We start from the raw sequence: 12,713 nt of genomic DNA on the forward strand, positions 1-12,713 counted from the left end.
CATGCAAGGGTTCATAATATGAGAAGGTACTCTGAAGGAGAGACCCCTGAGAGCAAGAGTATCTGACAATGTTACTGTTACCACTAGAATCTCTGGATTAAACACAGGTACTCTGGATCAATTGCTGTTCGGATTCACGGGAAGACTGATCCAGTTCTCGTAGTTGGGTCCGAAGTGCACATGATTGTTGCCCTTGAAAACGCTTTCCGGCCTGTTCGATTGTTATTCAGTTTTATGTGTTACAATTATTCCATGGATCGTGCTGTCGTTAGCTTACCTGTCACTTGGACCATTGTGCTGGAACAAACCGCTACCAGCCAGTTCTGAAGCGCCGATATCTAAAACGAGGCGCTCACCCTTCTGCACCACAACATTTGCAGGCCACAGTTCCACATCCACACTGTACACCCCATTAGGGATAACTGGAAGAACGCCAGTGGGGTAATAATCACGATAAGATAACCAAGGGCGATGGCGCGGGTGCTGAGGATTGACTTTTCGTAGACTTACTTTCAGGAAGCCCTTTGTCACCGAAGCTCACTCCCCGGTATTTTCCGTGTAAGACACTTCGCCGCCAGACGATGAAATGTGGCGGAGAAAGAAGAATAGATCCATGTCTGTAGGCGTGGTTGACTGCCAGCGATGGCGACTCACGGAGAGATTGAGCCGAACTACGATGTGGCCGGTGATTTCTTGCTCCGAATCAAACGGACCTGAAGTAGAAGAAACAAAGGCCTATCACTTTGTAAGATACAGAAAGCACGCAGAGCATCTACGACGAGCTGGTCAGGGCCATGTCCCTATGGTCGCCGGTTGTCCTCCTCATCAAGCTGACAGGGCTAAACCTAGCAAGCCGTCTGGTCGAGATACAAACACTGGACAGTCGCATTCATTCTAGAGGGAGAAAAGCCGAATGCCGGATAACCGGAGATTATGGATCACGGTTCCATGTCGGGATTTTCTGACATGTTGTAGTGCATTAGGCGATACTGCCCTCCGTTCTGCTGCTCTGGTCCTTTGTCATGGTACCAATTGGGAGGGCCGCCATCCACTACGCACCCAGTTTGCTATGGCGAGTCTCTGGAAATAGTCCCTTCGGGGATAGATATCGAAGAGGTAAACCGAAGTCTTTTTGACACATAACCCAAAGTTGTGTTATAGCATGTGAGTACATGATAGTGCAAATAAGTATGACCTCTATCAATATACCCCGTGAATTGAACAACCTAGCGAAGCTAATATAATCACTGATCACTTAGTTGTGCTCATACCGCCTACTGAATATAGCTTACTATGCTTCACCGGTCACTGTGCGTCATCTAGGCGACATTGTCCACAGTGTGAATGAACTATGTCCTGTTCTCGTCCATCATCCCATTATTGTTCTGTAACGGAAGTGATCGCGTCCAACTTTAAAGCAGTAAGGCTCAAGAATAAGTGCCAAGAAAAGGCAAAGCCTTGTCGGAAGTCACACGGAGACAGTACCTTGCATGTTGAATGCTGCGCCAGGCAACAGGATACATCCGTCGAAAGCGTAAATGGTGAAAGAGTCCAGCTTTGGTAAATGAACCGCACAGTGAAGCGTACATCAAGTACAGCTTCCTGCAGACTTTGTCACCTGCCAACGCGCTATAGCTACGCCTATACAGTTTCATTAGCATGTTCACTGCTGCAGAGTCCAGAGGGTAGGGGCATTACCTTCCAATAGCCACCTCCACGACCATATCCGTCACCACCACGACCATAACCATCACTGCCGCCACGGCCGTAACCATCTCCACCGCCACGGCCGTAACAGTCGAGCCATTCCCGCTTAGCCTGGTATAACTTCAGTATTTCTTTCTTTCCAAGAGCTGGATTACTACTTACTAGACCGTAACCATCACCGCCGCCACCACCGTAGCCATCTCCACCGCCACGGCCGTAGCCATCAAGCCATTCCCGTTTGTCGTTCTCCTCCGGAATAGACGCTCCGGGTACCGCGATGGCAAGCCCGATAAGTGCACTCAGCCAGATAATCGAACGCATTTTTTCAATTTTTCTTATTGGTGGTGGTAGTGTGCTTGATGATTGTTATTGTACTTGTGAGGCTTGTTGTTGTTCTTGAGATAACCAGATTGCACCCCGAATTCTAGGTCTGGGTCTACATTATATATGGTAGTCTGGTCTCACATCGTGGACCGTTTCTATGAGGCATTTACGCCCCTCACCACTTTGGAATATGCTTTTTCCTTTGAATTGTTTGAGAACAATGCTTGTCTCCACCATGTCCATGCGTAGACTTGATTTACTGTCATGTGTCAACGCACTGACCGTTTCACCAAAAATGATATATTGCCTCTATACGATCAGATCAATGGACAGATATGTTCCGATGTCATGTGTATTGTGAGGCAGCTGGTGGAGCTCCGTGCAATATTGATCTCAGGAAGGAAATTAAGCGGATGTCGGATGCTGACGGATTGCGCTAGTTAACTAGTGATTAGTTATGCATTGTACCATATCTGACTAAGATTCGGTGCCTTTTATGCTTTTTCTGGGGTGAGATACTACATGTTCTCTCTATATCGGTAAAGCACACATTGAATGACAGTGAGGATAGAATAGCCATTACCATATGGAGACTTGGGCTCGACCTCTGCTGTACTACGTCTATAAAGTCTTTTTACAAATTGCGAAGCCGATCGGTGAAGGCAACAGCCATTGTAGTCTCCTATATTGCTTTTTCTTGTTATTTTCCAAGACATGCGGGTGAGGAGACAGCATGGCAAGTTTGTATATTACTTTTTCATGTGGTTTTTGACACCTGCCGGTGAAGGAAACAGTTGTTATAAACTCCAATATTGCTTTGTCCTGGCTGCAGATACAGTGCGTGACAGCTCAATGATCAACATGAACAAGTGCCACGAAACAGTGATCGGATGTAGTAGTATACTTGCAACTCCAATAGCGTACATATAAGGGAGTAAGGCAACTGATGACAAATCTCTAGCACCTGTAAAAGATGTAGCCTCGCGGACTAAGTCTGAAACCAGATTGGGTACCATGCTAGTATCAACACCTATTATCTGCACCATAACGCTCGTGAACCCTCCTTCCACAATTCGCCTTGTGATCTGCAATATAAATCGATATTATGTGTTAGTATCGCTTACACTCCAGAGAATGGGGAAAAGATTATCGATATGACGACACGCATGTTTCTGGTGAACTAATCAAAATTGACAAATGCAACTTTATCCAATCAAGACATAACCCCTCGCGAGGTTGAGCTACCGAGAGGGTTTAAATGACCGAAAACATAACCCGAGTCAAGGGTATTGCGAGCCACTCGAGCCATTCTACCTCAGAGGCATTCTGAAGCCGCTCTGTAAACGACACGAGAAACAGAAATGAAGGATGCCGCATATTGTCCAGTTGACGATGGCAGTGACTGCCGCGGGAGCCGCAGTCTTGACAAAGACGAAGCCAGACGAGTGCTTCTTAGCAAACCGTTTGAGGACCATGTGGTTCACTCTAGTCCACCCATGAGCCGGAAGTACTTGTTCTTCGGATTGTTCTGTGTCGTCCTACTGATGTTGAACACTATAATGCTTGTTTTCAACCTCTGGACAACCACGCCCCATTCCCGCCAAGAAGGCTTCATTCAGAAGCCTACAGATTACTGGTGTGGGTACATCCTTTGTTTCGACTTCTTTACGCAGATTTTGACAGCTCCTGTACAGTGCCAGGCTTTGAGAATGGAATCGTTTACGAGAAACGACAGTTCTATAGCGCCCATTCAGAATACGCGGGTGTGGGACCGGAGGTAGATGCCAAATGGCATGACTTGACAAGTTAGAATTCAGACGATCTTTCATTGTCAATTTTCTAACAGCCATTGGTAGGAGGTGCAATGGGCATCAGTCGCCAGCAGCTGACAGCACTGAACAATCATCCCGATGTTGCAGTACAGATCGAAAACGCTGGCCCTGACCAAGAGTATTTGGCGACCTTTGACGTTCTTCACCAATTACACTGTGTTGTGAGTATTGTGACTATGTGCGTGTTGAGCTATACAGCTGATCATGTCGCTTTTTGTTCTTAGGATCTCCTGCGGAAAGGTATTCACATGGATTACTACAAAGACAAAGATGAGCATTTCGTGAATCAAACAGATGAGCGTATCTTCTTTCACTTAGGTGGGTCTTACAATCAATCTCTTTCGTTTTCGAGCTGCGGAGTACAGCACACAGCTAACAACTTTCCCAGACCACTGCGTTGATATCCTTCGTCAGACCCTGATGTGCAACGATGACCTCTCCTTGGTGACCTACAACTGGGTGCAAGGCTTGGAGATCCCGTACCCGAACTTCAACACATACCATACCTGCAAGAACTGGGACACGTTCTTTGCGTTGAACCAGAAGCTCGATGTTAGTGCCAGGTGGGAAGGCGGTAAGGTCGTTGAGGAATACCCGATACCCAGAAAGCCGGAACATGTCGATGGCATGTGGCCACCTCCTTGAAGGTCTTCCAGTAGAATACAGTCATGAGCAAAGGATTACCTGGATGGCGCTCTTTCCTACCACCGGTTCGATCTCCAGATTTGTGCGTATTTTGGCCAAAAAACATCTTCTTACCATGATCTGTTGCTTGTATATAGTGAAGTTAACCTATTTATGCGTCATCACTTCTTACAACAATGCCAATTATTTACGCCAGGGAGCAGTGAATGGGATGTAGCCTAATCCATAGTTTCAAGACACTGTATCCAGCTCTACAAAGCAACTCGAAATACATACACCCCATAGGTTATTATCAAGTAGACCCCCAAGACGGGAATCTATGCCTACTCCAAAGCCAACCCCGTAGTAATATCCTTCTTCAACCCCTCGATAGCAACTCCCAGAAGCTTCCTCTCATTCTCAGAAACCTCACCAAATGACAGCGCCTTCGAAGCCCCTGTCTTTCCAATCTCAACCTTAACAGCAAAATAATCCACCCCAAGCTTAGCCGCAATCTCCTCACCACCAGGAACACCAGGAAGATAGACATAGGCTTCCTCGGTAACTGTTTCTCCACCCATGGCTGCCAAAATAGCCTTGACGAAGCGGAATCCCGCATACGCCATGCAAGTAGTAGCGCTTCCCGCGCCCTGCTTACTCTTCACGATCTCGTCACCCCCGAATTGCACACCTTCATTTACCTGTCATTAGCATCTGCTTCCCGAAGGTAATGAATAATTGTATAGTGGGGAACATACGGTTGATGACAGCCGCCAAAGTCACCTCATCAAGGTTGACCGGTGGCTGAGCCTGACTATAAAGTGGCAGTATGGTAGCTCCGCTGTGGCCACCGATAACGGGAACTTTATACGCCTTGGGGTCGGTGTTTGTGGCATGTGCGGCGAAAGTAGATGCCCGCACGACGTCTAGGGTAGTGACGCCAAAGAGGCGAGTCGGGTCGAAGACACCTGCTCTTTTGAGGGTCTCGGCGGCGACGGGGACAGTGGAGTTGACGGGGTTGGTGACGACGCAGCAGAATGCCTTGGGGCATGTTGCTGCGACTTCGGTGAAGATTGAGCGGATGATGTGAGCATTGGTCTAGTTTTACTTAGTTAGATGATGGTTATTCTGGCGAGAACATCCCAAATAGCATATGATATTTTGGTTCTGTTGGGTAGTTGTTGTCTCACCTTGAATAAATCTAGACGCGGGCACCCGTCAGTAACTGGTTATTATATATATATATATAAAGGTAAATAGTAGTCGTCACTCACCATCTCTAGTCATACCCGGCTTACGCGCAATACCAGCCGTGACAACGATGACATCAGCGCCAGTAAGGGCTTTTTTCAGTCCATCATCAGCCGGAAGATAGCCAGTAACCTTGGCTTTGGTGTCGATGTGCATCAAGTCCGTAGCAATGCCTGGGACATGAACAATATCGTACAAGGCAATCTCATCAAATAAATCACTCTGAATAGTGTCAGCCAGCATATTCTGAGTTATGTTCAATCCTATAAATTCTTTGTCGGTCATACTGTTTTGCATAGAAGACTGAGGGGCGTGCCTATCTGGCCCGCGGCGCCAAGAAGTGCAATTTTCACCATATTGATGATTTGTATGGTTGTTGTATTTAGATCAAATTGGCAGATTTATTGAATCGGTTTAATGACCGAGATCCTGCGTTAGCAATGGAGTAGACGATCTCCTGTTCTTATTACTGGCGATTCTACCGATAGTACACTTCCTGAAACATGCTGCGAGTTCAGTGGGTGAACATTCACCCGCACGGACCAAGTATAGCCGGCGGGCTAGGGGAACTCGACACAGCATGTCTGTCTGGCTGATTGTTCTTCAGTCTCAATCCCATAGGATTACTTCATAATTTCTGAGCCTGAATTACAATGCGGGATGAATTAGATTTCTACCGGTACTGAGCAACTACGTCAGAATTGAGAAATTACATTATCTTGGGGCCTTCATGGTTTTCCGAGGCACTTCACAAAGCTCCCCAGTAATGGTATTCTCTTGCTACCCGGCTGTTAGTTTTGGGGTGACATACTGGGCATACGTAATTAGTGGAACCCTAATTTCATTGTCGGTACGATCGAGTATATCCTGATGCTCAAATATTACTAGTAGTTGACAAACCAGCTGCTGTAGACAGCACAGCTTTCCTCACATTATAGAATTATCACATTCCATTGACCAAAAATATACGCTTCCAGTACCCTGACTATTTCTTCTTCGGTAGCCACCGTGTGGCCTGGCGTCCGAGTAATCCTTTTGGGGCGTCGGCAGCTTGCTCGTGTTGATCGGGCTTCTCGGGTTCTTTTGGCGACGCAAGTGTTTCTTCCTCTTCATTCCCATTATCATGTTCATTTTGATGCTTCCGATTCAACATATCAATAGCCCACTGTAGCTTGGCCTGTTCAGCAAGTGTGATTGGGGTCTGTTTGTCTTTAGCCTCGGCATTTGGATCAGCTCCCGCAGACAGCAATGTCTCTATCATTCGCTCTCTTGAAGCCTGGATAGTCTTGAAAATATCCGGCTGCTGCTCCACCTGCAGTGCAATGGTTGTCAGCAGCATGGAGAGGGGCGTTTTTCCATTGGAATCCCGTGCGTTTGGATCGGAGCCGTTCTCGATCAACATCTTGGTCATGGCTTCAGGCTGCATTTTGATTACTGCGATATGGAGTGGACTCCGACCCGCACTATCCCGCGAGTTAGAGTCCGCTCCATGCTCCAAGAGGGTCTTCACTGTCTGCTCCGTATTCTTTGCCTGGGTGGCAATGTGTAGTGCAGTTTGCCCGGAGTTGACGGTATAATAGGACTGCCACAGATCTCTGGTGTTCTTAAGGTTTGACAGTCCACGGGCCGCTGAGACGGCACCAATGCTTGCTTTTTTGTTGGGATCTGCGCCATGGTCAAGAAGAATCTTGGCGATGTCTTCCAACCCGGGAATAGCCACACACTTGTGTAGGGGAGTCGCTCCAGAGCTACTGGCGACATTTGGGTCAGCCCCATTCTTAAGCAGAGCCGTCACGGTTTCGACTGAGCGGCTATCAATGGCATAGTGCAGCGGAGTGTTTCCTCCCTGTTTTGTCGCAGTAGCAGGGCTCGCTCCTGCCTTGAGCAGCGAGCGCACCATTTTATGACCATTCTCGGACCGCTTGGAGGCGGCAAGGTGCAAGGCTGTTCGACCAGGATGAGGAAGCCCGAGAGTCGTAACACTCACAAACGCACCCTTGCTCAGGAGCCAGTCTACCATTTCCACTGATTCTGAGTCAGCTGCTATGTGGATAGCGCTCCAACCAGATAGATCTGGGGCCCAGACGTGTGATGGCAGGGAGGTGTAAGTGGCCATTATTGGTGAGCGTTCAGCTAACCAAGGGAGGTTCAATCGTGCTGCAACGAATAGATGGCTCGTACTGCTGCTGTGTCCGGAATCTGTGGAGGAACATGTAAGTATGTACACTGGTACTGCACTACGTTTGACGGAGAATGACTTACATTTCCCTGAAGTATATCTCTTCAAGAGATCGTATGCTGGAGACCAGCTGGCCAACGCTGCTGAATTGACAGCAAAGAATTGTTTCATGCCCTCCACGTCTGTCTCTTCGTGGATTTCGCTCTCATGTAGATGATGACCCACGAATACGACAGCGTACTGCAGAAGGGGAAATCCTTCCAGGTACTCTTCTCTGACTTCTTTAAGCCGATTTTCATCGATGATTCCGCTCTCATCGACTGGAGGCTTGGGTACTTCACGCCGGTGGACATTCTCAATTTGCAGATAAGCGATGCAAGTAGAGGCTATTCTTCGGTGTGCCTCTACCGGCGTTAAACCGTATTTCGGATATTCCTTTTTACCATCCACACTGAATACACCCGACAGAAAGTCCTTGACAGACTGGTGACTTAGGTGGACGAAACCGTCGTGAACCTCTAATAATGCACTCCACCTGCTTTCGATATCGCGCCGCAGTTGATCAACGTCATCTTCCGCGCTTCCAGCTCCAGCAGACTTCCCCTTCTCCTGCAGTTGAAGAACGATGTCCAGCTCCTGCAAGGCCAGGGGCCGACCGGCGAGGTAGACCCACATCAAGAGTGTTTGTAACCTTGGTCTGCTGTCTAACGGTTGCGTCTCTAACATGTTCTTGTAAAAGGCTGCCACATCTGAAGGGATGCTGTGAAGCTTGTCTTCAATCTTCCTCTCTGACCAAGTTCCGTCCCAAGTGCGCAGATCACCGAGGATAAGTGATAGCCACATGAACATGCCTTTTGAGTTTTTCTTCAACAAGCTGGTCGTAAAGTCCAAGATGGAATCAGAAAAACCACGGTACTCCTGAATGCGCTTGACAGCATTGTCGGTGACTTGTTCGATATCCCGTTGGTTGTCTGTGGGCATGTCGACGATATATTTGGGAAGCAGTAGATTGCGAACGATGCTGCTTCCTCGATCGGAGATAATGAAACGCAAACTGAACTGCTCTCCTTGCTTTATGGCTTCATCGTTGATGCTTTTAGAAAGCTCCTTGATCATGAAAACAACATCGTTCTGGTACCGTCCACATTGATCCAAGCCATCGACGATAAAGTAGATAACTTCTACCTCTGGATCTGGAATCAATTCTTCGAGAATTTTGTGCAAGACATCCTGTGACTGGAATTCAGCCGGGTCAGATCCCGTGACATCCAAGTCCTCAACCTTTTGGATATGTTTTTGCAAATGTTTTACCAGGCCCCGATTCTGATTGAACAGCCGGTACATCAATGTCCTCAAAATCCAGACAGGGGTCCGCCGGTGTTCATTTCTGTCATCACAGAAGCAAGCAGCTGCCCTCGTCTTTCCGGCAGGCCCCAGTGAGGGCAGCGACTTATCCACGGGGGTTGAAGCCGGAGACCCAATACGCTGCTGTCTGTCCACCTCTTTTGCGAGGAACTTGAGCAGCACACTTTTTCCGCTACCGGGGATGCCTTCAACATATAGCGGGCCAGATTCAGAGGGGTTTTTCTCAATCCACTCTCGAAATGGTGCACTGTCTAAGAGCCATTCGCATGTTCCAGGCTCAGCATCGTGGAGGTCCTTTCTGTTTTCTGGATCTCGGCCAATGAGGGCGTCAAGGAGTTTATCTTCCACGGTTCTTTGCTCGCCTACATGTCAAGATATGGTTAGCAACCATCCGCTCATTCTCCGAAAGGTTTACACGTTTCCCCTACCCATATACACAGAGGCACCTGCGGCAATATTGATGCCTTGGATGGCATCACTATAGATTGAAGTCTCCACATGTCCAAAGTTCTGACCCATCTGGATTCCATTGTTCTCCGAATTGGCAAAGTCAGCCGTCGCCGCGGGTGCTGGCTCCGGCTTATTTCATGTTAACCCAATATCCACTGCATTTTGCATGGTGTGATAGACAATCTTGACTCACCTCCGTCTTTGAGCCTGGAAATCTCATTTTACTAGTGGCCGACGGGATGCACTAGGATAGGTGAAGTTGAATGGGGTGGTTGATGTAGGAGGATTGGATTCTACAGTGGAGGCGATATTCTCTGAGCCGGTTATTATTCTCTCCCACTGCCGAGGAAGTGAGAAGATCCAACTTTCAGCTCTCAATATCGATTGAGGACATGTGGGTCCACTTCTTCAGCTCCGACTCCACCGTTCAGCTGAGCCCAGGCACCGCCAGGAACACGGATACCCAGCCGTCTCTAGCGCGTAGAACGGATCACTCAACAATCGATGGCGGGTCTGTATATGGCAGTCAAAGCGCAGGTCAGTGGAGCTCGCACTGTACCTCTCGTTGCCGGTCGTGGCCATTCGGTTCTGCGCTGTCCACCAGATCTTCTGTGGAGTACTCCAAATTCTGGTCACACCTGCATGTTCTGATGTGATCATACCTTCATGTTTTTGATGTGTGTACCGTTATTTCTGGCACCGACCTAGTGTCTCGATTGCACGCCCTCCTAGCTGCGCAATCTGCTGCATAACAATCAGGCACAAAAACAGCGGTATCAGGCTACTCTACTTTGTGCTTGTTCCGTACGGTAAAGCCATTACTACAACACATTGCCGAATCAAACCCTTACTTCCCACCCTAGTTGTAAATATTGAGCCCATTGAGGACAATAGACATTATCAGAGCACACAGTCCCGATGTCCCTATAGAGAGCCTTAATGGCTGAGACAAATATAGCTCTTTGCGCAGCCGGGAGGGGAACGTGGAGCGCGGTTGGGAGATCAGGTGTTTTCCTCCGGTCAGTCAATGGCTTAAGGTTTTACGTGGTGCACAACGAAGATGAGAGGCCCGTCATCGAGGTATTAAGGCAACCCAGGTAGGCCGTGTGCGCGTATGAGCTGGTAAATTACTCTTGGTCTTTATGGAGGCACTGCTGCCACACCACCCTTCGCTCATGCCGTACCCTTCTGTATAAGGAAAGACCGTAGGAATGGTAAGGCCACTTAGAAAGCATCCTGTGGGATCGTCATAGAGGCAACGAGGGGGAGACTCACGAATAAGAGGCAGTATGCTGTGTTGATCCCCTACTTCTGGCGCTGGACTAGCCAAATACATAGTAGGTTGTGGGGGTCATAACGAGTTGTATTGCAGAACCACTCCGTAGGACTGGTTACTTGGAGATGAACATAGACTAATCGGCTCGAGTGGAGAGACTAAGCCGTGTGTAAAGACATTGCCTATCGCATTGGCACCTTTTTTCGGATATGAGCGTAACTGTCAAGACGAATTGCTGGCTGTCTCTGTCTGTCCTTGCAGCTTTGCACTGCCTTCCTCTTCCCCTCCCCTCTGACATTCTTGAGGATCCACTGGGGACGAAGTTATTTGAACCACACAGTCCCTCAAAGCGCGAATACCAACAACACCCTCCCATTGCAATCTACGAAGAACGCATCTCATCATATCGACCATGACTATCAAAGCCATCAAAGACTTCCCGGAGGCGAGAGTTGAGTATGACAACCAGTGATTTCGCTCGCACACCTCGAACTTCTTGACTAATCAAACCCTGTATAGCATTGTTTTTGTCCACGGCTTGCAGACGGACCAGAAGTCCTGGACCAGTGAAGATGGTGTTTACTGGCCGGCAACCCTTCTGCCTAAGCTGGTCAACAACGCCCGCATTTTGGCATACGAGTCTGAAGATATAACTGTGGAAAAGATCTGGGATACGGAAGATTATTTGAGTGAGATTGCCAACGAACTGTGCGATGATCTTGTGGGCATGCGTTCTGGCGAGGCGGTCCGTCATCTGTTTCCTTTCCTTCACCTGTTCTTGGTGTCCATGGTGGGCTAACAGCATTCCAGGCTCAGCGACCCATCATTTTCATCGCCCATTCTCTTGGTGGCCTGGTCTGTAAGCACGTACGTACATTGACCCGTCACCACTTCGAACATCTCTGAAAAAGATTACTAACACCTCTATTTTATGGCAGGCCCTCAACCGAGCAGCCAACGACGAGGACAAGAAGCAAGTTGTGGAAAACGCCTTAGGTCTTATGCTCCTTGGGACCCCATACTATACGCCTGCGAACATTGGCGAAGCAGGCAAATTCTTCCGCCTGGCCCAGCAGGATGTTCCTGGACCTGATGAGTTAGTGGCCAAGTCGCAGAACCTTTTCGAATCGGGGCAAGAATTTGAAGATTTGAGGCAGAACGCTTCGCTGAAGTTGAAGATCTTCTTCGAGGGTGCACCTACGAAGATCAATGACGAGGAATTCAAGGTCGTCGAATCGACCGTCGCTGCGTTGCCGGATACCCAGAAGCAGACTCTTCGCATCGGATACAATCATCATGGAATGAGTTGCTTCAAGGATGAGAATGACAAGGAGTTCAAGAAGATTTTCACTCCCCTGAAAACTTGGTTGGGAAGCATCCCGGAGCCGGAAGAGAAGGGCGCGGTGAACTATAACTCGACGTCTACTTTCGACCGGTCTACCAACAATGGTTGGCAGCTGGGACAAAACGCTGGAAATGTCAACGGGTTTACTATCAATCAGAAGGGTAAATAGGCTTCTATTTGGTAGTCCGTGCTCGGGACGAAGAAATACGACTGTCTTCTCTCTATTTCCCTATTCCAATGTAATACTTTCGAAACAGCTTAACGGCCATAGCGTACGCAAAAGAGGACTTATCGTTCAGTAAACCCTTCCGAATCACCCCATACCTGTCACCCTAAAATCGCTGTACCCACGCACGCCTA

The 12,713-nt window shown here is 48.3% G+C and overlaps 4 protein-coding genes across 4 annotated transcripts; 2 read left to right on the forward strand and 2 right to left on the reverse strand.

Annotated features, from left to right (window-relative positions):
• Positions 1 to 1,602: 1,602 nt before the first annotated feature.
• On the reverse strand, positions 1,603 to 2,108 carry BO85DRAFT_83860 (uncharacterized protein). The gene is made up of 2 exons (XM_025665719.1): positions 1,870 to 2,108; positions 1,603 to 1,818 (listed from the first exon to the last, which is right to left on the reverse strand). The coding sequence occupies exons 1-2, from the start codon at positions 2,026 to 2,028 to the stop codon at positions 1,642 to 1,644; spliced, it is 336 nt and encodes a 111-aa protein (XP_025513283.1). The 5' UTR covers positions 2,029 to 2,108; the 3' UTR covers positions 1,603 to 1,641.
• A 1,233-nt stretch (positions 2,109 to 3,341) lies between these two features.
• BO85DRAFT_479814 (oxidase ustYa family protein) lies at positions 3,342 to 4,706 on the forward strand. Its single transcript, XM_025662974.1, has 5 exons — positions 3,342 to 3,669; positions 3,726 to 3,836; positions 3,888 to 4,024; positions 4,088 to 4,181; positions 4,252 to 4,706. The coding sequence occupies exons 1-5, from the start codon at positions 3,393 to 3,395 to the stop codon at positions 4,506 to 4,508; spliced, it is 876 nt and encodes a 291-aa protein (XP_025513284.1). The 5' UTR covers positions 3,342 to 3,392; the 3' UTR covers positions 4,509 to 4,706.
• A 5-nt stretch (positions 4,707 to 4,711) lies between these two features.
• Positions 4,712 to 6,172, reverse strand: BO85DRAFT_451678 (malate dehydrogenase). Its single transcript, XM_025660644.1, has 5 exons — positions 6,026 to 6,172; positions 5,762 to 5,960; positions 5,678 to 5,688; positions 5,246 to 5,585; positions 4,712 to 5,178 (listed from the first exon to the last, which is right to left on the reverse strand). Exons 1-5 carry the CDS (start codon positions 6,092 to 6,094, stop codon positions 4,832 to 4,834), a joined length of 966 nt encoding a protein of 321 aa, XP_025513285.1. The 5' UTR covers positions 6,095 to 6,172; the 3' UTR covers positions 4,712 to 4,831.
• Positions 6,173 to 11,420: 5,248 nt separating this feature from the next.
• On the forward strand, positions 11,421 to 12,522 carry BO85DRAFT_461504 (esterase/lipase family protein; the record flags this gene model as incomplete). Its single annotated transcript, XM_025661790.1, has 4 exons — positions 11,421 to 11,464; positions 11,528 to 11,753; positions 11,819 to 11,875; positions 11,947 to 12,522. 4 exons carry the CDS (start codon positions 11,421 to 11,423, stop codon positions 12,520 to 12,522), a joined length of 903 nt encoding a protein of 300 aa, XP_025513286.1.
• Between the last annotated feature and the right edge of the window lie 191 nt (positions 12,523 to 12,713).

This window comes from Aspergillus piperis (assembly GCF_003184755.1).
Source record: "Aspergillus piperis CBS 112811 unplaced genomic scaffold BO85scaffold_16, whole genome shotgun sequence".
NCBI lineage: Eukaryota > Fungi > Ascomycota > Eurotiomycetes > Eurotiales > Aspergillaceae > Aspergillus > Aspergillus piperis.

Excerpts from the sequence above, each read along its gene's own strand:
- BO85DRAFT_83860 (XM_025665719.1), bottom strand. The coding sequence starts at position 2,028 with ATGCGTTCGATTATCTGGCTGAGTGCACTTATCGGGCTTGCCATCGCG. Across the intron at positions 1,819-1,869 it reads GCGGTGATGGTTACGGTCTA|GCTAAGCGGGAATGGCTCGA; the intron begins GTAAGTAGTAAT and ends AAGTTATACCAG.
- BO85DRAFT_479814 (XM_025662974.1), top strand. The coding sequence starts at position 3,393 with ATGAAGGATGCCGCATATTGTCCAGTTGACGATGGCAGTGACTGCCGC. Across the intron at positions 3,670-3,725 it reads GAAGCCTACAGATTACTGGT|TGCCAGGCTTTGAGAATGGA; the intron begins GTGGGTACATCC and ends GCTCCTGTACAG. Across the intron at positions 3,837-3,887 it reads CAAATGGCATGACTTGACAA|GAGGTGCAATGGGCATCAGT; the intron begins GTTAGAATTCAG and ends AGCCATTGGTAG.
- BO85DRAFT_451678 (XM_025660644.1), bottom strand. The coding sequence starts at position 6,094 with ATGGTGAAAATTGCACTTCTTGGCGCCGCGGGCCAGATAGGCACGCCC. Across the intron at positions 5,961-6,025 it reads TCAGTCTTCTATGCAAAACA|AGTGATTTATTTGATGAGAT; the intron begins GTATGACCGACA and ends GACACTATTCAG. Across the intron at positions 5,179-5,245 it reads TTTGGCGGCTGTCATCAACC|GTGTGCAATTCGGGGGTGAC; the intron begins GTATGTTCCCCA and ends AGGTAAATGAAG.